Source organism: Canis lupus, chromosome 16 (assembly GCF_003254725.2).
Source record: "Canis lupus dingo isolate Sandy chromosome 16, ASM325472v2, whole genome shotgun sequence".
NCBI classification, from domain to species: Eukaryota; Metazoa; Chordata; class Mammalia; order Carnivora; family Canidae; genus Canis; species Canis lupus.
Genome location: NC_064258.1, coordinates 8,526,343 through 8,548,352, shown reverse-complemented (window position 1 = coordinate 8,548,352; position 22,010 = coordinate 8,526,343). Strand labels below are relative to the sequence as shown.

Here is a 22,010-nt window from a genome sequence, read left to right as displayed (position 1 = left end):
ACCTGGATCAAATTCATAGGGAGAGAGAGTAGGATCATGGTTACCAGAGGCTGAGAGGGAAGAGAAATGGGAGGACAAATGGGAGTTATTGTTTACTGGGTAGAGTTTCAGTTGGGAATGCTGTAAAAGTTCTGGAGATGGATAGGAGTGATGATTGCACAACAATGTGGATATATTTAATGCCTTTAAACAGAACCCTTAAAAATGGCTAAACTGAAGACACCTGGGTGACTTAGTCAGTTGAGCATCCAACTCCTGATTTGGACTCAGGTCATGATCTCAGGATCATGAGATTGAGTCCAAGTCGGGCTCTGCACTCAGCACGGGCTCTGCTTAAGATTCTCTCCCTCTCCCTCCACCCCTCCCCGCCCCCCACTGCTCTCTCACACTCTCTCTCTCTCTAAAAAAAAGGACATACTGTGTAAAGTGTCCATATTGTAAAACATATGTGTGTGCATGTACATATATGTGTGTATGGATGTGTGGAGTGGGTGTGAATAAAATAAGTACACAACCTGTGTCACTACCACCCAGGTCAGGAAGCCCAGGCCATGCTCTTTGCACTCATAGTCGCGTTGGTGGAGAGGGTCCGGTGGAAAAGGTCAGAACGGGGGAAGGAGAATCTCTCTCTCCCTAACTTCCATAACCATCTAGACATTGTATTTTTTTTAAAGATGTAATTGATAAAAAAAAAAAAAAGATGTGATTCATTTATTCATGAGAGACACAGAGAGAGAGAGAGGCCAGACACAGGCAGAGGGAGAAACAGGCTCCATGCGGGGAGCCCGATATGGGACTTGATCCCTGGACCCCGGGATCACACCCTGAGCCAGAAGCAGGACACTCAACCGCTGAGCCACCCAGGCGTCCCTAGACATTGTACTATTTGACTTCTACTTCTAGATGTTCTCTAAGCACCAGGGCTGAGTCAGTTGACTTTTTTTTTAATTCCCCAGTAACCATTACCAGAAGAAGAAACCATTTTGACACCTAGCCTCACTGACATTAACATCCACCAGGTTTTATTTCCTGCCTCCTGCCCATACCGGGTGGGGGATCTTGCCCCATATTTCATTTTCAATTCACAGACAGATGACTGTGGCTTCCTGAATGACAATGTGCAGGAGCAGCATTTGGCAGTGCCTTTTCTTTTCTTGCTCTACCTGCCAGCATTGGGCTTATTACTCAAAAAGAGTAATTGCATTTTTGCACTAAAGAGTGATGCATAAATGGAATATGGGTAAGAGAAGTTATAATTTAAAGGTTTTCTGAAGGAATCCTAGAAAGAAATGCTCTTGGAGAGTGAATAAATCCTCCTCGATTTCAGTGCTTCTCAATCTTTCTAGACCTCAACCCAAAATGTAAGAGATACATTTTACATCACCTGCGTACATTCATGCATGGATACAACTGACCCAACCATTATACAAAACAGTACTTAGCCTCAACTGCATGAGATATACTCTGGAATTTTGTCCCACTTTCTTCTGTAAAAATGCTGGTTGCAGGGGCACCTGGTTGTCTCAGTCGGTATTGCCAACCGACTCTCAGTTTCAGGGTTGTGAGTTAGAGGCCCACGTTAAGCATGGAACTGTCTTAAAAAAATTTGCCACCCACAAAAATTGATTTCATGATTCCTTAATAGGTCTCAGCTCACAGTTTGAAAACATCATACCCATCTAAACATTTTATCAGTCTGGTATTTCCATTTCGCACATTGTAGCGTAACTGCCTACACTTACATCCTACATTTCGGAGAAAATCTAGTACCTGAGATCTGACAAGTGGTGATTCTTCCAGATTCTGCGAGAGCAAAACTTAAGGAAAACTCACCTCAGCCTTCTGCTTCTGCTGCCAACAGGAGACTGATAAACTCAAGGTTTTCCAGACCTAAAAATTAACCTTTGTTCTGCGGTAGACTTTTTTGAGGGAGGGAAACAGGAATGTTTTCCAGCTCTCTCTTTTTGTGCAAGTTCAGAATTGTTTGGGGGTTTTGTTTTGTTTTTTGGTTTTTGGTTTTTGGTTTTTGGTTTTTCATCTTCTCTTGGATCTCCTCCCTTCTCTCAGTGGCTCTTCAAAGAGAGTTTTTCAAGTCCACGAAACAATGGAATGACTCAAGACCCAGATCTGTAACCTCCTTGACCTTGCCGCCCTCTCAGCTAGCCGCCTCCCCCACCCCCAGCCAAACGAGGGACCCCAGGAAAAACTGGGGGCAAAGGATGCAAATAAGAAGGGGAGTAGAGAGAAGGAAGGGGGAGCTAGGCGGCTAGTCCTGTTCCTTCGGCTTTGCTGGGTGGCGATCGCGGGGCGGGAAGGCTGGCTGCGTGGGGAGTGCTGGCCAGCGCCTCACCTGTGCTGCGCCCCGGGCTCGCGCTTTCCTTTCACTTTCTCAGGTCGCCAACCCCCGACACCTGGGGACCCAGCGACAGCTTCCACCGCGGCCCCGGTGAGGCGGGAGGAGGAAAGGCACACGGAGGACGGAAAGGGAAAAAACTAGGAGCATAAAGTAAACATTACCTGCGAGCAGAGGTGAGAGAGCGAGCCAGGTAAGCAACAGGTGAACCAGGAAGGTGAAAGCTACGGGATGCGGGATGGAGGGCACCTGCGGTGGGCACTGCTCATTTCTCTGGTGGGGGGGGGGGGGGGGCAGAGGCCAAGGTAGCAGGGGCTTTTGTCCAAACCCTGAGCCTGAGAACTTACTTGGGGGAGGGGGAATGTGGAAGGAAGATTCTTGCTCAAGTTACAGTGATATGACACCGGAAGTGGAATGGCCTTTATTTGAAAAGCCAGAAGGGAAAGAGTGGTTTCGTTGTGTCTTTTGTCTGCTGGGTCATTTGCCATAGGTGACTTCAGAGGCGTCCAAGAGAGGTATGGGATACTTCTTCATCCATTTAAAGCTCAGGGTTTTCATACACGGTTATGAATCTGGGTGCTTTTTAAAATTGTGTGATGATGCAGATTTGTCCTTTCCTGACTTTAGAGAAGACCAAAAAATGAAACTGGAAGAAATGGGGAAGGGTGTCATAAGGCAGGAGCAATGTGAAGCATGTCAAATTTAATCATCAAAGGGATAAGTTTCCATGTATTTTTATGAAACATTGGATGAGGAGACCCAACACAACATCATGTGAAGAACAGTTGAAAGGCCCAGGGATATTTGCCTTGAGCGGATATGCTTGCTGCCTCAAATATCTGATGGGCTGTCATGTGGAATAGGAATCTGCCAAGTGCTGGCACAGCACGAGGGGCAACAGATGGAAACCCCAGGGAGATAGAGTTCAACCCCATGTAAGTTAGAGTTGGACATGCCAAATGGATTTTTTTTTCAGGAGACTGAATTCCTTGTAATCAAAGATATCAAAGCACAGGTGGATATTTAAGCAGAAATGCTGAGGTGGGAATGAAGTTTCAAGAGATTGTGTTGATCACTGTTCCCCAAACCCAGAGGGTCATCAGAATCACCCACGGAGCATGTGCCTGTGTGTGTGTGGTGCGTGAGTGCGTGTGTGCGTGTCTGTGTGTGTCTTTAAATATGTTTAGTAGATCTGGGATAGGCTCTAGGAATGTATCTTTCTAATTATCTCCTCTAGTTGGTTCTGACATAACCAGTTAGTTTGGAAAACACTATCTTTAGACACGTTATTTCCCAGCCTATAGTAAAATATGTCAAAAAACACTTGAAAACCATAGTTTTCATTTTGGGTTGTTTTTTTTTTTTAATTTTTATTTATTTATGATAGTCACAGAGAGAGAGAGAGAGGCAGAGACACAGGCAGAGGGAGAAGCAGGCTCCATGCACCGGGAGCCCGATGTGGATTCGATCCCGGGTCTCCAGGATCGCGCCCTGGGCCAAAGGCAGGCGCCAAACCACTGCGCCACCCAGGGATCCCTGGGTTGGTTTTTTTAAGCGTATTTATTTTTAAGTAATTTCTACAGCCAACACGGGGCTTGAAGAACTCACGACCATGAGATCAAGAGTCACATGCTCTACGGACTGAGCCAGCCAGGTGCTCCACATAGTTTTCATCTTAAATATTCTCCAAATCCTAACTTCCTGGTCAAGAAAACCAGAAGAAAAAGGCCACGTCACTCTTCCCCAAACTGACTTCTCTGTCAAATCTTGTCGGTCCTTGTTGTTGGTTGCCTGGACGTTCTGTCTTCCACAGTTGGGGGGGGTGGTTTCCTCCCTGTGTGAAGCGGAGACAGGATGACACCTAGGCATGACCTCCAGCTGATGAATGCCCGGAGGCTCGCCTCTGCCATCCTCTGGTTCTGGGCACTTGATAGAACATGGGGGATCTCTTGGCCTCAGTGACTAAGATTTTAGTGAATGCTGTCATCCAATAGTGTTGCTTGTGTCCTGGGCCCAACAGAGAATGGCAGTTAAACTCTTCATTTCAAAGGAATGCCAACTCATGTAGGCAGGTGTGTGCCTGTGGGGGAGGTTCCCTCGCACCTGGCCAGTAATTAGTGTCTTTCTCCCACAAGAATGCAAGTCCTCTGAAGGAATAACCTCCCTTTCCCTCATCCTGTCCTACATCCCGAGTGCCTAGAACAGTGCCTCATTCACTAAAGAGATGCTGGATTTCTTTTTTTCTTCCTAGGTCTGTTCTAGGTGGCAGGAGCCATGCAATTCTCCAGCTCATCCAGAGCAGCAGATGAGAATTTTGACTATTTGTTCAAGATTATCCTCATTGGGGACTCCAACGTGGGGAAGACGTGTGTGGTTCAGCATTTCAAATCTGGGGTCTACACAGAGACACAGCAGAACACGATTGGGGTGGACTTCACTGTGCGCTCCCTTGAGATTGATGGCAAGAAAGTAAAGGTCAGAAAAGCACAGGGTTGGTTCCTCTTCTCTTGGCTAGAGTGCTTGGGTTGTTGTTTTATTTTTTTAAGATTTTATATATTTATTTGAGAGAGAGCATAAGCAGGGGGAGGGCCAGAGGGAGAAGTAGACTCCCCACTGGGCAAGGAGCCTTATGTAGGACTCCATCCCAGGACCCCGGGATCATGACCTGAGTCGAAGGCAGATGCCCAACCGAGTCACCCAGGTGCCCCTTAGCTAGAGTTCTTAACATCAAAACACATCCCTGGGGAATAAAGGATTTAAATATAAAAGATGAAAGCATAAGAATACCAGAAAAAATAATCATTGGAATATTTATCTTTATCATTGTGGAATGGAGAAATTACCCTTTTTAAAAAAAGATTTTATTTATTTATTTGAAAGAGAGAGAGAGCACAAGCAGGGGTTGGGGGCGCAGAGAGGGAGAGGGACAAGCAGACTCCCTGATGAGAGTGGTGCCCAATGCAGGGCCGATCCCAGGACCCTGAGATCATGACCCAAGCTGAAATCAGACACTTAACTGAGTCACCCAGGTGCCCCAGGAAATCAGCCTTTTAAGACAAGAACTCAGATGCCATGAAGGAAAATCACAACTATCTAAAGGCCAAATTTATATATCTCTATATAATGTTATAAAGGTCATATTTCTACATTCACAAGAATACTGTAAACAAAATTTTAAAAAATGACAAACTGGAGAAAAATATTTGCAAATATGGAACTGACAAAAGGCTTATTTCTTTAATGTGAAAGAGCCACAATAGATATCTAAGAATAACAACCAAACACAAAAAGTAGGCAATCTACAGATTGTACGAAATTGCTATTTCATAGTAAGTTCGATAGAACTAGCTCAGAAATTTATGTCAAGTTGTAAAGGTGCCCATCCTTACTCATAATTTTAAAAGTGCAAATTTGAATAACAGTGAGAGACTTTTACCTATTTGATTAGAAAAGATCAGAAAGTGTTGGTGAAAATGTAAAACACAATCTTGCTTCAGATCTTGACTAAGTAAAAACAACAGTAAAAAGACATTTTGGAGGTAATTAGGACAATTTTAACATATTAGATGATACCAGGAAGTTATTGAATAGCTGATTAGCAGTGATGGTGGCATTGTGCTTATGTACGAAAATGTGCACTTTTGACACAAAGGAAGTGACATAAAGCCTGGGATTCACTTTAAAATAACACCTCAAAGAAAACACAAGAGGCTGGATGAAGCAAGAGTGCTGGAATCTTGATAATTACTGAGTCTGGGTGATGAATATATGAGGGTTCCTTGTTTTATTCTCTCTAGTTTGGGGTACGTTTACAATCTTTCTTTAAAAAATACGTTGTGGGATCCCTGGATGGCACAGCGCTTTGGCGCCTGCCTTTGGCCCAGGGCGCGATCCTGGAGACCCGGGATCAAATCCCACATCAGGCTCCCGGTGCATGGAGCCTGCTTCTCCCTCTGCCTGTGTCTCTGCCTCTCTCTCTCTGTGACTATCATAAATAAATAAATACCTTTAAAAAATTTTTTAAATAAATAAAAATAAATAAAAAAATAAAAAATACGTTGTATAGGGGCGCCTGGCTGGCTCAGTCAGTGGAGCATGCAACTCATGATTTCAGGATCATGAGTTCAAGCCCCACAATGGGTGCAGAACTTACTTGATGAACTAATCAATTATTAATGAGTACATTTTATAAACAGTGTGAGACAGTGAACAAACAGGTACCCTCAGATATAGTGGGAGGGTGTACAAACGGATGCCCCCGTGGGATGGCCATTGAAAAGGCATTACTTGGGATCCCTGGGTGGCTCAGTGGTTGAGCACCTGCCTTCAGCCCAGGGCATGATCCTGGAGACCCGGGATCGAATCCCACGTTGGGCTCCCGGTGCATGGAGCCTGCTTCTCCCTCTGCCTGTGTCTCTGCCTCTCTCTGTGTGTGTGTGTGTGTGTGTGTGTGTGTGTGTGTGTGTGTCTCGTGAATAAATAAATAAAATCTTTAAAAAAAGAAGAGAGAGAGAGAGAGAAGGGATTACTATTAAAGACACTCCTAAAAAAAAAAAAATAAAAAGACACTCCTAGACATAAACAGCTGAGTGGTCCTTTTTTTTTTTCTTTTTTTTTTTTTTAAGATTTTATTTATCCATTCATGATAAACATAGAGAGAGGCAGAGATACAGGCAGAGGGAGAAGCAGGCTCCATGCAGGGAGCCTGACGTGGGACTCGATCCCAGGACTCCAGGATCATGCCCTGGGCTGAAGGCAGGTGCTCAACCGCTGAGCCACCTAGGGATCCCTGAGTGGTCCTTTAAAATCAGAACAGTTCAGCCAGCACCAGCACCTTGAGCAGGTTCAAAGGTAAATCCCAATATCTAGACAAAGGGATGTTGGAGGTTAAAAAACAAGATCAAGAACACCAGACTCATAAATAAATAAAATCTTTAAAAAATGAAAATAAAAAATAAAGGGATGCCTGGGTGGCTCAGTGGTTGAACGTCTACCTTTGGCTCAGGGCCTGATCCTGAGGTCCTGGGATCGAGTCCCACATCAGGCTCCCCGCAGGGAGCCTGCTTCTCTCTCTGCCTGTGTCTCTGCCTCTCTCTGTGTTTCTCTCATGAATAAATCAATAAAATCTTAAAAAAAGAAAAAATACATATATATATAACAGCAGACCCAAGACATTGGATACACCTCTCCAACTAAAGCATCCCTTAGATGGTGGCTCCAAACCTGAAAGCACACCCAAATCATCCTGAGGACCACACGGAAACACGGATCCCTGGGCCCCACTCCAGACCTACTGAATTGGGGTTATCTCGAAGTGAGACCCAGGAACCTGCTGTTTCCAGACAGCTTAGGTGAGCAAGCTCCCGGCAGGCAGGCCTGGGAACTCCTGATGCGAACCCCCTTTCCTGCCCTTTTGCAGATGCAAGTGTGGGACACCGCAGGTCAGGAGCGCTTCCGGACCATCACTCAAAGCTACTACCGCAGTGCCCACGCGGCCATCATCGCCTACGACCTCACCCGACGGTCCACCTTCGAGTCTGTTCCTCACTGGATCCACGAGATAGAAAAATACGGAGCGGCAAACTTGGTCATTATGCTGATTGGTATGGCCTTTTCGAAGCATTTAGCTTTTCTGTCCTGTCCCCCTCTGCTGATGCTCAGCTTTTATATGCTTCTGACGGCAAGGGAACGGGGAATCCTAAACGTGCAGGCGGTGGACGGGACCTCGGAAAGCGTTTGGCTTAGAATTCCCATCAGATCCACTTGAGAATGGGGGGTGGTGGGAAGGGATGCGAACTTGTTGATAATACAGATTCCAAGGCCCACCCTAGAGTGTCTCCTCCCGGACACCTGGGATGGGGTCCGGGCTTCTCTATGAAGACATCCCCAACTGATTTGATGCAAACGTGTGTAGACCACACGGGAAATACCCTGCAGTCTGAGGCTTACAGTATCAGATGGGCTTCAAATCCCCAAGGGAGCCACTCCGAGGCGGGTGACTGACTATCCGTGAATGACTCCCTACACCTGCTAGGACCCTAAGCCAATTTTTTTAAAAGATTTTATTTATTTATTCATGAGAGACACACACAGAGAGAGGCAGAGACACAGGCAGAGGGAGAAGCAGGCTCCCTGCGGGGAGACAAATGTGGGACTCGATTCAGGGTCTCCAAGATCACGCCCTAGGCTGCAGGTGGCGTTAAACCGCTGCGCCGCAAGGGCTGCCCCCTAAGCCAATCTTTTTTTTTTTTTGTAGTAAGTTTATTTTTTATTGGTGTTCAATTTGCCAACATACAGAATAACACCCAGTGCTCATCCCATCAACTGCCCCCCTCAGTGCCCGTCACCCCTAAGCCAATCTTAACGACAAACCACCATCAAAATTAGCAGCAACTTCAACCGCACCAAGGAAACTGCCAGCTTAAGACGTGAGCCGTCCTATTGAACATTCAGACAGTGTAAGGTTTCCATCCCTTCTCTGTAGTTTCAGTTTTGCAAACGGAGCTGCCTTTTCCTTCCTCCTGTCCACACGGCTATTAACCAAGTGGCTGCTAAATTTTGACATGATCGTTTAGGCCCTTGCTACTCAGAGTGTGGCCCACGAACCAGCAGTTACCAGCTGAGGTTTGTTAAAAAGTGCAAGCTCTCAGGCCCCATCCCAGGCTTAGTAAATCAGAAGCTTCATTTTAAGAGGAAAAGAGATTCATAGGCAAATGGAAGTTTGCATAGCACCAGCCTAGACAGCTGGCTGTGAGACTGACAAAGAGCTAAACGCATGGTGTTTAATGGCTTATTCATCCTCTGACGAGCATGGCCTAGCTCTGCGGCCGGCAACCCTCTGAGCCTTAGTTCCTGATCTATAAGATGTGACTAATACTTAGTGGGTTGTAAATATGTAATGAGATACTGTACATAAATTGCTTAGCAGTGCCTGGAACCAGGTAAATTCTTACTAAACTATAGGATTTGTTCTAGGAAGTTTGTTTGAGGATCTGACTCATCTCTGTTCCAAAGAATTCAGGGCTTATGGTGAGGGGGCGACTTCCTAGGACCCAGGAGAAGCCAGAGGTTGAGCCCCAGCCAGAGCAGGAGCCAGTGGAGCCAGCCCCCCCTCTGACAAGCATCCTCCTCTCAGGACCTGAGCCCTGGGAATCAGCCTCCTTGCACTGTATTGTGTACCTGTTTTCCCTCCCTCCCTCAGAGCTGTTTCTCACTGCAGGAGTAGTGGGGGCTGCCCCCATTTACCCTGGAATCCTCACTCATGGAGTTTCTGACATCATCCCCCCCTCACTCTGGCCACAAACCTCATTCTCTCAGTATCCGCTTGCTCACATTCCTCAGAAAGGGAATCCCACTGCCCCCGTTCCTTCTTTTCATGGCAAAGCATGACCCAGGCTGCTGGCCTAACCAAGGATGGGCGGGCCTGGGGCAAGGTGCCTACCTGAGACCAAGCAGCTGGGCCCCAGTGGAGAATCAGTCACGGGATGCGAAGCCTGGACTCGGGTGGGGCCCTAGAAGTCACTGGCGTGTATAGCCCATTCATTATTACTGGCACATCTAGCCCATTCATTATTACTATCAGGATTCCAGAAAGGACGTTTTGCTTCATAGTTCGGCCCCTGTCCTATGCACAGACTTGAAGGGAATGCTGCCTTGGAACTCATGCTGCTCCTCCTAGCTTGAGAAACAAAGTCATTCCAAGAGCCTAGAGTGGCTGCCTCCTTCCTGCTGCATCAGATCAAAACCTCCAGATACCATAGTCTGTTGCCCAAGTAGATGCCCCTCCCTCTGGGTCCCCTCCTTTTCTCAGAGGGGCTTGTCCCACGTGGCAGACACCAGGGAAGAGGGATTAGCGAGGCTTCCCCCATGGAGGGCACCTTATCTCTCTGGGAGGAGTGAGGTGCCTCTCTCCTGTAGCTTCTCACCCCAAGACTCCCTTTGGGATCAGAAACTTTCTTTTTTTTTTTTTTTTTTTATTTATTTATTCACGAGAGACACACAGAGAGGCAGAGACACAGGCAGAGAGAGAAGCAGACTCCATGCAGGGAGCCTGACATGGGACTCGATCCTGGGACTCCAGGATCACTCCCTGGGCCGAAGGCAGCACCAAACCGCTGAGCCACCCGGGCTGCCCCTGGAATCAGAAACTTTCATAATTTGACTTCTGGTATAAAGGATGCTTCTACAAGCAGAGTTCAGAGTTAGAGAAATAAACACTGACCCTGTAAAGACCCATATTTCTTCCCCATCAACCACTTCTGGGAAGCGCGAAGGAGGATGTTCACCGAGGGGTCCTGCATCCTTCAGGATAGCTGCTTCCTGAGGAGCAGGGCCCCAGCCCTGGGGTGTGAGGACCAGGAAGGTTGCTAGGAAGATGCTGATGACAAGTGACACAAAACAGCCGGCTCCAGGTGCAATTCTGAGCCCTCTCCTGAGTCACTGCATGTAACTGGACTTTGGAGTCAGGTTTGGGTTTCGCTCTCCCTCTCTGCCCTTCTCCTCTGCACTTGGACTCATTACTCTCTCTAAATTTCCACTTCCTCCTCTACTAAACTGATACCTGCTGCAGGTGTGTTGTTGGGTTGGTGGCTACAGGAAGCACTTAGCGCGGTGCTAAGATCCCAGTGAGGGGAAGCCGTTATTTCCTGGCGGAGCAGGTGAAGCTCCTCTGTGCTGGCCAGAGGGGCTCCGAGGCCCACAGCCCACGAGGCGTAGCTCCCAGAGAAGAGGCACCCAAGGGTGAAAAATGTGCATCTCACTAATCACACTTGGGGTTTTCCCAGGAAGGGGGACTGGATCTCTTTTCCATTAAATTCCCGTGCTTCTCACAATGAAGTAGTCCTTCCTCCAGGCCTGGAAGCTGCTGGCCCCCAGGCCCCCTCCCTTCTCAGCTCTCTTTGGAAGACAACACCCTTTCTCCAAGGTGCTGGGCCTCCCTTGCTGACTCCCCCCAGCGCCCTCCTGAACTACTAGTTCCTCTGCCACAGACACAGATGGGGACAGGAGGGATGTTGCAGGATTTCCCGGAAGCTCACAGCTATGGTGGTTTCATAGCCAGGTCTGTGGCTCCTCACAACCACCTCTGCCTCACTTTGTCACTGGTCCTAGAAATCCCCCCAAAGATGATCAGGATGTGTCAGTTTATGATGTGCCCAATCCCAAGGGCTGACATATTGGGTCCTCCTGTTTTCTCTCCGTGGCCTCCTCCCCTTAGTCTAGAAAAGTCAGCTGTGCTGCTCCCTCACAGAAGTGTCCTCGCCCCCTTACTCTATTTCTTTACACAAGGGTACTCTCTCTCTCACAAGTTTACTGCAGCCCCTCACAGACATTTACACAAATGTCAGAGAGAGGCTTGGGCACTGATTTCTACTGCTCCTCCTCTCCGGCCATTTACAGGAAGATCAGCCCCCTCCCCCCCCACTTAGGGTCCCTCTGTTTCAAATCCGCGGTGGCCCCCATTGCCCTCAAGAGAGCATACAAATTCCTGCGCACAACAGACAAGTGCCCTCCCTGCTTTCCTCCCAGAGGAGGCTGGCTCTTACCCTTTTCTCATCCCTTCTGCTGTTTGTGACCTCCTGGCTCTTGGTACTCTCCATCAGAGTGAGGTGTTCAGGAGCCAGCTTCCTGTTATAGGCTATACAGGGTGTTCTCCTAACTTCCCTGGGCACCTGCTGTGTGACCCCTTAGGACTTCAGGCAGACCTTCCCCTTAAACTGCTCTTGTATTTCCAGGTCCACAGTCTCTCAGCAAAAGCTCTCTATGCCTAAGATATAGGCGTTCTATGTTACACAACACCCTCAGCATGTCTGGGCCAACCCCCCCCCCCCCAGGTCAAATGCATGAGTGTTTATACAGTGCACTGAAGCGTGTGAATGGACATACAAAGCAGGGTGAATGAAAACTTCAGATGCCAGTTTAAGGCAGACTTTACTGTCAAAGGAATTACCAGAAAACCAGAGTTTCTGAGCTTTTAGGATTTAGGAAATGTGGACCAGAGATTATATGCCTGTACTTCTACCAACTGTTACTATTCACCTGGTCCTTGACGTATATTATTTCATGGCCTATCTTGGATCAGAAAATTCTGGTACAGGGCAGCCCCGGTGGTGCAGCGGTTTAGTGCCGCCTGCAGCCTGGGGTGTGATCCTGGAGACCCGGGATTGAGCCCCACGTCGGGCTCCCTGCATGGAGACTGCTTCTCTCTCTGCCTGTGTCTCTGCCTCTCTTTTGCTCTCTCTGAATAAATAAATAAATAAATAAATCTTAAAAAAAAAAAAAGAAAATTCTGGTACAGTAATTTTTTTTAAGATTTTATTTCTTTATTCATGAGAGACACAGAGAGAGTTAGAGACACAGGCAGAGGGAGAAGCAGGCTCCCTGCAGGGAGCCCGATGGGGGACTCGATGGGGGACTTGATCCCAGGACTCCAGGATCACACCCTGAGTTGAAGGCAGATGCCCAACCGCTGAGCCACCCAGGGGTCCCCTGGTAGTTACCGAACTGTGTGTGTGTCTTGTCTCCTTGACAAGATGAAGAACTCCTGCGTTCAGGGCAGGGCCATCTCACTGGGCACCCAACATGCAGCACTTAGCAAGCGAGGACTCAGATTGCAAGTGGCAAACACACAGTTTCTCTCCCTTCCACCGTGTGACCAGCTCGTCCTGAGGTGTGCGGCCCCCAGCTGTGGAGAGGCTGGGCAGTGGACAGTCAGTGCTCTAACCTGCTGTGGTGATGGGGCAGGTTAGGGGAGCAGGTCATAAAAGGCAGACCGAGGGCAATCAAGCCCAGAACCCACAGCTCAAAGTGAGGGATGCCCAGGGTAGACCCGACTCCCAGCTCAGGGACTCCCACTCCTACATCCCTCCCCCCACCAAGGGGCTCTCACATCTTCCTTCCAGAAGCAGAGCTTAAGCCTCCCTGGCTGTAACTATGCATGCAGCCGTCTTGAAGATGTGTACCTGGGTCAGTTTGCAGTGGCTGCTGTCATAAATACCATAAACAGAGCAGCTTAAAATCGTGGGCAGGTGTTCTCTCTCAATCCTGGAGGCCAGAAATCAACTCAGAATCTCTAGGCCCAAATCAAGGCTCTGGGGGCACTAGGGGAGACTGCTCTTGGCCTCTTCCAGCTTCTGGCGGCTGCCACCATTCTTTGTTGTGGCCGCAACATCCAGCGTGCACGTCCTTCTTCACCTCACTTCCTCTGTGTGTGTAAAGTCTCCCCCCACCCTGCTCATCAGGATCCATGTGGCTGTATTTGGGGCCCATCTGGTTAATCCGGGTTTCTCTCCCCATCTTGAGATTCTTCATAACATCTGCAAAGACCAGAGATTAGAACCTAGTCTTTGGGAGTCAGTTTTCAGCCCACCACCGTAAAAGCAGGCAGGCAGCGTCTCAGACTGAACACAGTTGGAAGGAAGATTCCTTTGGCCCTGAGCCAACGTGGCCTGACAGAGGGACGGAGTCCTGCAGCCTGTGGCCTGGGTCTGCATGAGCCACCCTCTGGCCTGGGGCCTCCACACTGGCCAGCGGGGACAGAGGGCAGCAGCCAGACTGCCGTTAGCTGTGCTCCCTGCGGTCACTCTCACCAACAAGGCCTGAGCCCTTTGTCAGCAATGTGTGTTACAAACACGTTTTTTATCCTGTGGGTGGCTGTGTCACTCTCCTGATGGTGTATTTGTTTTCTGAGATTTTAGTTTTAGGGCATATGGTTGGCTCAGTCAGTTAAGTGTCTAACTCTTGATCTCAGCTCAGGTCTGGATCTCAGGGTCGTGAGTTCAAGTTCTCATTGGACTCCACACTGAGCGCAGAGCCTACTTAAAAAAAATTTTTTTTGGGGGGGCAGCCCCGGTGGTGAAGCGGTTTAGCGCCACCTGCAGCCCAGGGTGTGATCCTGGGGACCCGGGATCAAGTCCTACATCAGGCTCCTTGCATGGAGCCTGCTTCTCCTTCTGCCTGTGTCTCTGCCTCTCTCTCTCTCTCTGTGTCTCTCATGAATAAATAAATAAAATCTTTAAAAAAATTTTTTTTAATTTTTAAGTAATCTCTTCACCCAATATGGGGCTCAAAAATTTTTTTTTAAGATTTTATTTATTTATTCAGAAAGACACAGAGAGAGAGGCAGAGGGAGAAGCAGGCTCCATGCAGGAAGCCTGATGTGGGACTCGATCCCGGGACTCCAGGATCATGCCCTGGGCCAAAGGCAGATGCTCAACCAACCGCTGAGCCACCCAGGGATCCCGTGGGGCTCAAATTTACAATCCGGAGACCAAGAGTCACATACTTTACCGACTAAGCCAGCCAGGCACCCCTACATAAATATATATTTTTAAATATTTTATTTATTTGTTTGTTTGTTTATTTGAGAGAGAGAGCTTTACTTATTTATTTATCTATTTATTTGAGAGAGAGAGCATGAGCAGAAGGAGGAGCAGAAGGACAAGGCACTCCACACAGAGCATGGAGCCCGACATGGGGCTTGATCTCACAACCCCAAGACCATGACTCGAGCTGAAATCAAGAGTTGCCCACTTAACCAACTGAGCCACCCAGGTGCCCCTAAATAGACATTTTCAATTTCAATGTATTTCAATACATCCATCTTTTCCTTAATGATTATTATTTCCTGTATCCTATTTAGGAAGTTCTCCCCTGGGCAGCCCTGGTGGCTCAGCGGGTTTAGCGCCGCCTTCAGTCCAGGGTGTGATCCTGGAGACCTGGGATCGAGTCCCACATCGAGCTCCCTGCATGGAGCCTGCTTCTCCCTCTGCCTGTGTCTCTGCATCTCTCTCTCTCTGTGTCTCTATGAATAAATAAATAAAATATTTTTTTAAAAAAAGGAAGTTCTCCCCTAATCAAAGTCATCAAGATACTCTTAAATATTGCATTTTGGAGCAAATTTTCCTTCTTTCTTTTTCTTTCTTTCTTTCTTCCTTTCTTTCTTTCTTTCTTTCTTTCTTTCTTTCTTTCTTTCTTCTTCTTTCTTTCAAGATTTTATTTATTTATTCATAAGAAACACAGAGAGAGAGGCAGAGACACAGGCAGAAGGAGAAGCGGGCTCCATGCAGGGAGGCTGATGCGGGACTTGATCCCAGGACCCTGGAATCATGCCCTGAACCAAAGGCAGGTGCTCAACCACTGAGCCACCCAGGTGCCCCTCTTTCTTTTCTTTTCTTTCTTTTCTTTTCTTTTCTTTTCTTTTCTTTTCTTTTCTTTCCTTTTCTTTTTTTTCTTTTCTTTTCTTTTTTCTTTTCTTTTCTTTTTTCTTCTCTTTTCTTTCTTTCTTTCTTTCTTTCTTTCTTTCTTTCTTTCTTTCTTTCTTTCTTCTTCTTTCTTCTTTCTTCTCCTTTCTTCCCTCTCTCTCTTCCTTCTCCTCTTCCTTCTCCCCCTCCTCCTCCTCCCTCTCTTTTAATTTACTGTGACTTTTACCTTCAGATCTGCAATCTACTCAGAACTGATTTTGATGTGCGGTGGGGTGTATGGACCACATCCTTGTAATTTTTCATATTAAGAGCTAATTGCGGGCAGCCCTGGTGGCTCAGCGGTTTAGCACTGCCTTCAGCCCAGGGCCTAATCCTGGAGACCCAGGATCAAGTCCCACGTCGGGCTCCCTGCGTGGAGCCTGCTTCTTCCTCTGCCCCTCTCTTTCTCCCTGTGTCTTTCATGAATAAATAAATAAAATCTTAAAAAAAAAAAAAGAGCTAATTGCACCAGTGCTATTTACTAAAAAGTCAACCTTTCCCACTGCTCTGTGATACCATCTTTCTGTAAAAGGTGCATGTATCTGTGAACTTGTTTTTGAACTTTTAGTCTACTCTGCTGATCTATTTCATTTGTTCTCCTGTGGGGCAAAAGTGCTTTGGACACCACCACGGCTTGTGTCCTCCAAAGGACCAGATATATAGTGTATCTACGGTACTAAATTTTCTTTTTTTTTTTTTTTGGTACTAAATTTTCATGAGATCTATATACAAATGTTCATAGCCACTCTATCATAATTGCTGAAAACTAGAATCAACTCCATTTCTTCAAATGGATGGACACTTAAACTCTGGTCCACTCATACCACGAACTATCACCCTGCAGTAAGAGGAATAAATTACCAACACATACTTGGATGGATCTCAGCGGAATTACCCTGAGTGAAAAAAGACAATCTCAAAAGGTGACACCCTGTATGACTCCATCTCTGTGACATTCCTGAAATAACAAAATTGTGGTGATGGAGAATGGATTCATGGTTGGGGGTTAGAAGTGATGGGAGGTTGCAAAGCAATGGCATGAAGGAGCACTCTGTGTGATGGAACTGTTCTGTATCTTGGCTGCAGTGGTGGATGGAGGGATGTACACATGTGATAAAATCACACACGATTTTACACGTGCACACACATGTGCACACACACTCCTTTGCAGGAGTGCACTGTGTAACTGCTGAAATCTGCAGAGGCTTTGTGGGATGTGCCAATGTTCATTTCCTGATTTTGAAGTCGGACTATAGTTACCCAAGAGGTTACCCATGGGGAAGTAGGGGGAGCGGTACTTGAGATCTCCCTGAAGCACCTCCTTCAAACACCTGTGAGTCTGTAATTGTTTCAAAATTAAACGTTTTAAAGGCTTTCATGGTGGGGAGGGTTAATTATGGGGAAAAGGGATCTAAAAAGGCTCCTTTAGGGGAAAAAAACAAGTTGAGAAACACCAGTCTGGCCTGTCTTAATTACTGTAGCTTTGTAATCAATCCTGATGTCTAGTGGAACAGACCCCGTAGGAGAACAATTTTACCTTGAGATTCCTGCCTCGGGATCCCTGGGTGGCGCAGCGGTTTGGCGCCTGCCTTTGGCCCAGGGCGCGATCCTGGAGACCCGGGATCGAATCCCATATCAGGCTCCCGATGCATGGAGCCTGCTTCTCCCTCTGCCTGTGTCTCTGCCTCTCTCTCTCTCTGTGACTATCATAAGTAAATAAAAAAAAAAAAAAAAGATTCCTGCCTCAGAGGAATCAAAGTCCGATGACTGGATGAATGTGGGGTTGAAGTGGAAAAGCAAGAGAGATGGGTCACTTTTCCTTCTGTAACCAGTCCTGGGCCAGGCTCACAAAACCCCTCACTGAGCTTTCTTTTCTTTCTCTTCCTTTCTTTTTTAAATATTTAATTTATTTATTCATGAGAGACACAGAGAGAGGGAGACACACAGGCAGAGGGAGAAGCAGGCTCCATGCAGGGAGCCAAGGTGGGACTCGATCCCGGGACTCCAGGATCACGCCCTGGGCTAAAGGCAGATGCTCAACCGCTGAGCCACCCAGGTGCCCCCCTCCCTGAACTCTGGGGTAACTTGGAATGTTCTATAACTCTGAGGGGAATAGCAATAGTTACAGCATGAACTGCACACTCACAGTCCGCATCCTATTGTATGTAAGGGTTAGCTAAGTCCTGCATTTTCCATTCTATGTCTTTAATCCAGCAAGTCCTTATCACCATCTCCTCAGCTAGACCCCCTCCCACCACAGTTTCCAACACTTTGTGGTTTGGAAAAGAGCGGAGGGATCCCTGGGTGGCGCAGCGGTTTGGCGCCTGCCTTTGGCCCAGGGCACGATCCTGGAGACCCGGGATCGAGTCCCACATCGGGCTCCCGGTGCATGGAGCCTGCTTCTCCCTCTGCCTGTGTCTCTGCCTCTCTCTCTCTCTGTGAGACTATCATAAATAAATAAATAAAAAATTTAAAAAAAAAAAAAAAAAAAGGAAAAGAGCGGAAAGAGAAACAAGATTGGAAGGAAGAAGAGAGAAGATCAAGAGACTCCCTCTGGGTCAGTCTTTACCTTGTTAGACCTAGAAGGAATGATGGCCCCTCCTTCCAACACGGAGGCTCCACCTGTCTCTGCCAGTAAAGCACACACCTCCCACCCCCTTCTCACGCCTCCTAAAGATCACATTTGATTTTTTTTTTTTTACATTTGATCATTTGATAGTGATTTAAGACAGCAGCTCTGTTTCCATCCACCAGCGGTTTCATTTTCAGTAAATCTGCCCACAATTGCTGTTTATGATGGAATCATATGTGAATATTGCCCAACGAAAATGTTTCTTTTTAAAAATTTTTTAAAATATTTTATTTATTCATGAGAAACACAGAGAGAGAGGCAGAGACACAGGCAGAGGGAGAAGCAGGCTCCCTGCAGGGAGCCCGATACAGAACTTGATTCTGGAGGACCCCAGGATCACGCCCTGAGCCGAAGGCAGGTGCTCAACCCACTGAGCCACCGAGGCACCTGAAAATATTTCTTTTAAAAGTTCATTAAAAAAAAAAACAAACAGGGGATCCCTGAGTGGCTCAGCGGTTTGGCGCCTCCCTTGGGCCCAGGGTGTGATCCTAGAGTCTGGGGATCGAGTCCCGCGTTGGGCTCCTTGCGTGGGGCCTGCTTCTCCCTCTGCCTGTCTCAATCTCTCTCTCTCTCTCTCCCTCTCTCTCTGTGTCTCTCATGAATAAATAAATAAAATCTTAAAAAATATATAACAAGCAAAACAAAACAAAGACCAGATTCAGTTTCTCAGTGGAATATTTGCTTCTCTCTCCCTCCCAGGGAACAAATGTGACCTGTGGGAAAAGCGGCACGTCCTGTTTGAGGATGCCTGCACCCTGGCTGAGAAATACGGCCTCCTTGCTGTGTTAGAGACATCTGCCAAGGAGTCTAAGAATGTAGACGAGGTCTTCACGCTGATGGCCAGGGAGCTGATCGCCCGCAACAGCCTGCACTTACTTGGGGAGCGCACCCTGGACAGCCCGGCCCCGGATTCCAGGCCCGTCGTCCTGGCCCAGGACCCGAAGGAGAAGACCCACTGCATGTGCTGAATATGTTCACGAGGCCGGTTGCACCCACCGGTGCCGCCTCTGACACCCAAGGCAGCCGGGTATCCTGCTGTCCACCACCTTGCATCTCAGACCAAAGCCCAGACTTGGCGCTGGTCCTTAACCCTTCCCGCCCCATAGGGAGCAGTTTGCCTCGATTCACACCAGAGGCCAGACCTGCGGACTCAGTGAAGCAACACCACTGTTTCTCTCCATTCTGCTGATTCTACTTAGGACTCGGGGAGCAGGGGTAGGAAGACAGGTCTGCTCCACGTTATCCTTCCATTTGTTCTCCCCAACCCTTCAACCATTTTCTACTGAATTTTGCTTCTCACTGGAAGAAGAGGGTAGTGAAGGAAAGAATAAAGGAGGAATATCAAGAGAGGGGAGAGGATGTTTAGAACATTCCAGCTCAGGCAGGAGGGATGGGAAAAAAGCCTGCAGTGATAAACTGTTAACTGTTGTTACCTTTTGCTTCCTGATGGTCACACCTCAGGTCTTTTGTTTGGGGAGCAAAGCGTTTCACATAAAGACCATAAATACCGTCTTGCCAAATGGTCAAGAGCCATGTGATGGAGACAGAGGTGGATCTCTCTTTATCCTAGTTGGGCTGATGTGACCACCCTCCTAGAATGTGGGAGATGCCTACGATTTCTTTCTAAAATACCAGATTAAAAAAATAATAAAAAAATACCAGATTATCTGCTGGATAAAAACTCACTTCTGAATTGAAATTCAGTTGGCTCAGAGATGAATATCAAGCCAGTATTGACCTCACTGTGTGGCCTGTGTGTGTGCTGTGTATCCTCCAGAACCTGTGAGTAATAAACATTGTTTTTTCAAAGTTCCCTGATGGTTGTTGCTAATGCACATCTTGTAATCATAAGAACCACAAGGGCAGGTCCAACCGCAGCAAAGGCTCTGAATCAGGAGAGGTCTGTGTGGACTCACCTCTCAGTACTATGGATAGGCTGAGACCAGCACAAAACGGGTAGCCACTAACCATGTGTGTGGCTCTTGAATACTTGAAATGCGGCTAATTCAAGTTGGAGATGAGCTCTTAGTGTAAAATACACACCAGATTTTGAACACTTAGTACAAAAAAAAAAGTTTAAGGAGTCTTACAATAATTTTATATTGATTATATTTTATAATGTTATCTTATTTTATTAAAGATTCTATTTATTTATTTATTTATTTGAGAGAGAGAGACAGGAGAGAGAGCAAAGAGGAAGAGGGAGAAGCAGACTCTGCTGAGCAGGGAGCCTGACCAGGAGCTCAATCCCAGGACCCTGGGATCACGACCTGAGCTAAAGGCAGGCGCTTAACCAACTGAGCCACCCAGGAGTCCCTGAAATGATATTTTGGATAAATTAGGTTAAAAAACATATTATTAACATTTCACCTGCTTGGTTTTCTTTTGTACTTTTTAAATGTGGCTACTAGAAATATTCTGCAAATATACATATGCAGCTCACACCATAGATCTATCAGACAGTACAGTAAAGCAATGCTCCTCAAAGTGTAGTTCACCAACCAGACATATAAGAGTGGCCAGGGGACACTTGTTACAGATTCTTGAGGCCCCTCAGTGACGGACAGAATCAGAATCTTTTCACAAATCCACATCCACCCAAGCCTGCCCGGTGCTTCTTCCCCACACTGAAACTTTCAGATGCCTAATGTGCAGAGGCTGGGGGCTTAGGAGGGAGATCATAGAGAATTAATTAATCTGCCTCTGTGTCTCTCATGAATAAATAAATAAAATCTTAAAAAAAAAAAGATTTTCAGAGGAGGCAAGCTGCAGACAGTCCTTAAGAAGGGTAAGGAAGATTGAGTAGGTCAGGGGAGAGAGTCAGCAAAGAAGAAAGAGGCTGAAATGTCTCACAAATTTCCCTTCTTTTCTGCGTACATGGATCACAATACTCTGAAGACCTCATCAGCTTCTGGGGTTGTGCATTTGGGGGATTAGTTGGATTTAATATATTCCTTTTTAAAAAAAAAAAAGATTTTATTTACTTATTCATGAGAGACACAGAGAGAGAGAGAGGCAGAGACACAGGCAGAGGGAGAAACAGGCTCCATGCAGGGAGCCTGACGTGGGACTCGATCCCAGGTCTCCAGGACCACGTCCTGAGCTGAAGGCAGACGCTCAACCACCGAGCCACCCAGGTGCAGCGGGATTTAACATATTCCTGTCAACAGGGTGCACGTGTGAGAACAAGGCCACTGAACAGCAGCAACCTGTCATTAGCCAGCCGGGGATTCTGTTGAAATTATAGTCCTTGGACAGAAACCCTCAAGTTCCCTGAACAGGCCTTGAAAGTCTCTCCAGTGTGGGGTGGTGTCATTAGCGCCGCCTTCAGCCCCGGGCGTGATCCTGGAGACCCAGGATCCAGTCCCACGTCGTCGGGCTCCCTGCGTGGAGCCTGCTTCTCCCTCCTCCTGTGTCTCTGCCTCTCTCTGTGTGTGTGTGTGTGTGTCTCTCATGAGTGAATAAATGAAATCTTTAAAAAAAAATTAAAATAAAACAAATAAAGAGAAGCACAGGCTTTCCTGCGTGGAGCCTGCTTCTCCCTCCTCCTGTGTCTCTGCCTCTCTGTGTGTGTGTGTGTGTGTGTGTGTCTCTCATGAGTGAATAAATGAAATCTTTAAAAAAAAAATTAAAATAAAACAAATAAAGAGAAGCACAGGCTTTCCTGGGGCTCAGGGCTGTCTCATGCCCAGCACCGAAGCCAGCTCAGGAAGCTCCCCACTAGAGCCCCACTCCGGGAAGGCCGTGAGTTATATTGAATTCTGGCATTTTTCTCACTTTTCCCAAA

At 47.1% G+C, this 22,010-nt stretch overlaps 1 protein-coding gene across 4 annotated transcripts; it reads left to right on the top strand.

Annotated features, from left to right (window-relative positions):
* The first annotated feature begins 1,721 nt into the window (after positions 1-1,721).
* On the top strand, positions 1,722-20,036 carry RAB19 (RAB19, member RAS oncogene family). 4 transcript variants are annotated; one of them, XM_035700097.2, is made up of 5 exons: positions 1,722-1,879; positions 2,068-2,529; positions 4,605-4,828; positions 7,773-7,956; positions 18,923-20,036. In XM_035700097.2, exons 3-5 carry the CDS (start codon positions 4,628-4,630, stop codon positions 19,189-19,191), a joined length of 654 nt encoding a protein of 217 aa, XP_035555990.1. In that variant the 5' UTR covers positions 1,722-1,879; positions 2,068-2,529; positions 4,605-4,627; the 3' UTR covers positions 19,192-20,036. The 4 variants fall into 4 exon arrangements, with proteins under 4 accessions (XP_035555990.1, XP_035555989.1, XP_025289738.1 ...); XM_035700096.2 differs by having other exon boundaries at positions 1,725-1,879; positions 2,068-2,546; XM_025433953.3 differs by lacking the exon at positions 1,722-1,879 and having other exon boundaries at positions 1,993-2,546.
* The last annotated feature ends 1,974 nt before the right edge of the window (positions 20,037-22,010 follow it).

Coding starts and splice junctions, on each gene's coding strand:
- RAB19 (XM_035700097.2), top strand. CDS start 4,628: ATGCAATTCTCCAGCTCATCCAGAGCAGCAGATGAGAATTTTGACTAT. Junction 4,829..7,772: donor TTGATGGCAAGAAAGTAAAG/GTCAGAAAAGCA, acceptor GCCCTTTTGCAG/ATGCAAGTGTGGGACACCGC. Junction 7,957..18,922: donor CTTGGTCATTATGCTGATTG/GTATGGCCTTTT, acceptor TCTCCCTCCCAG/GGAACAAATGTGACCTGTGG.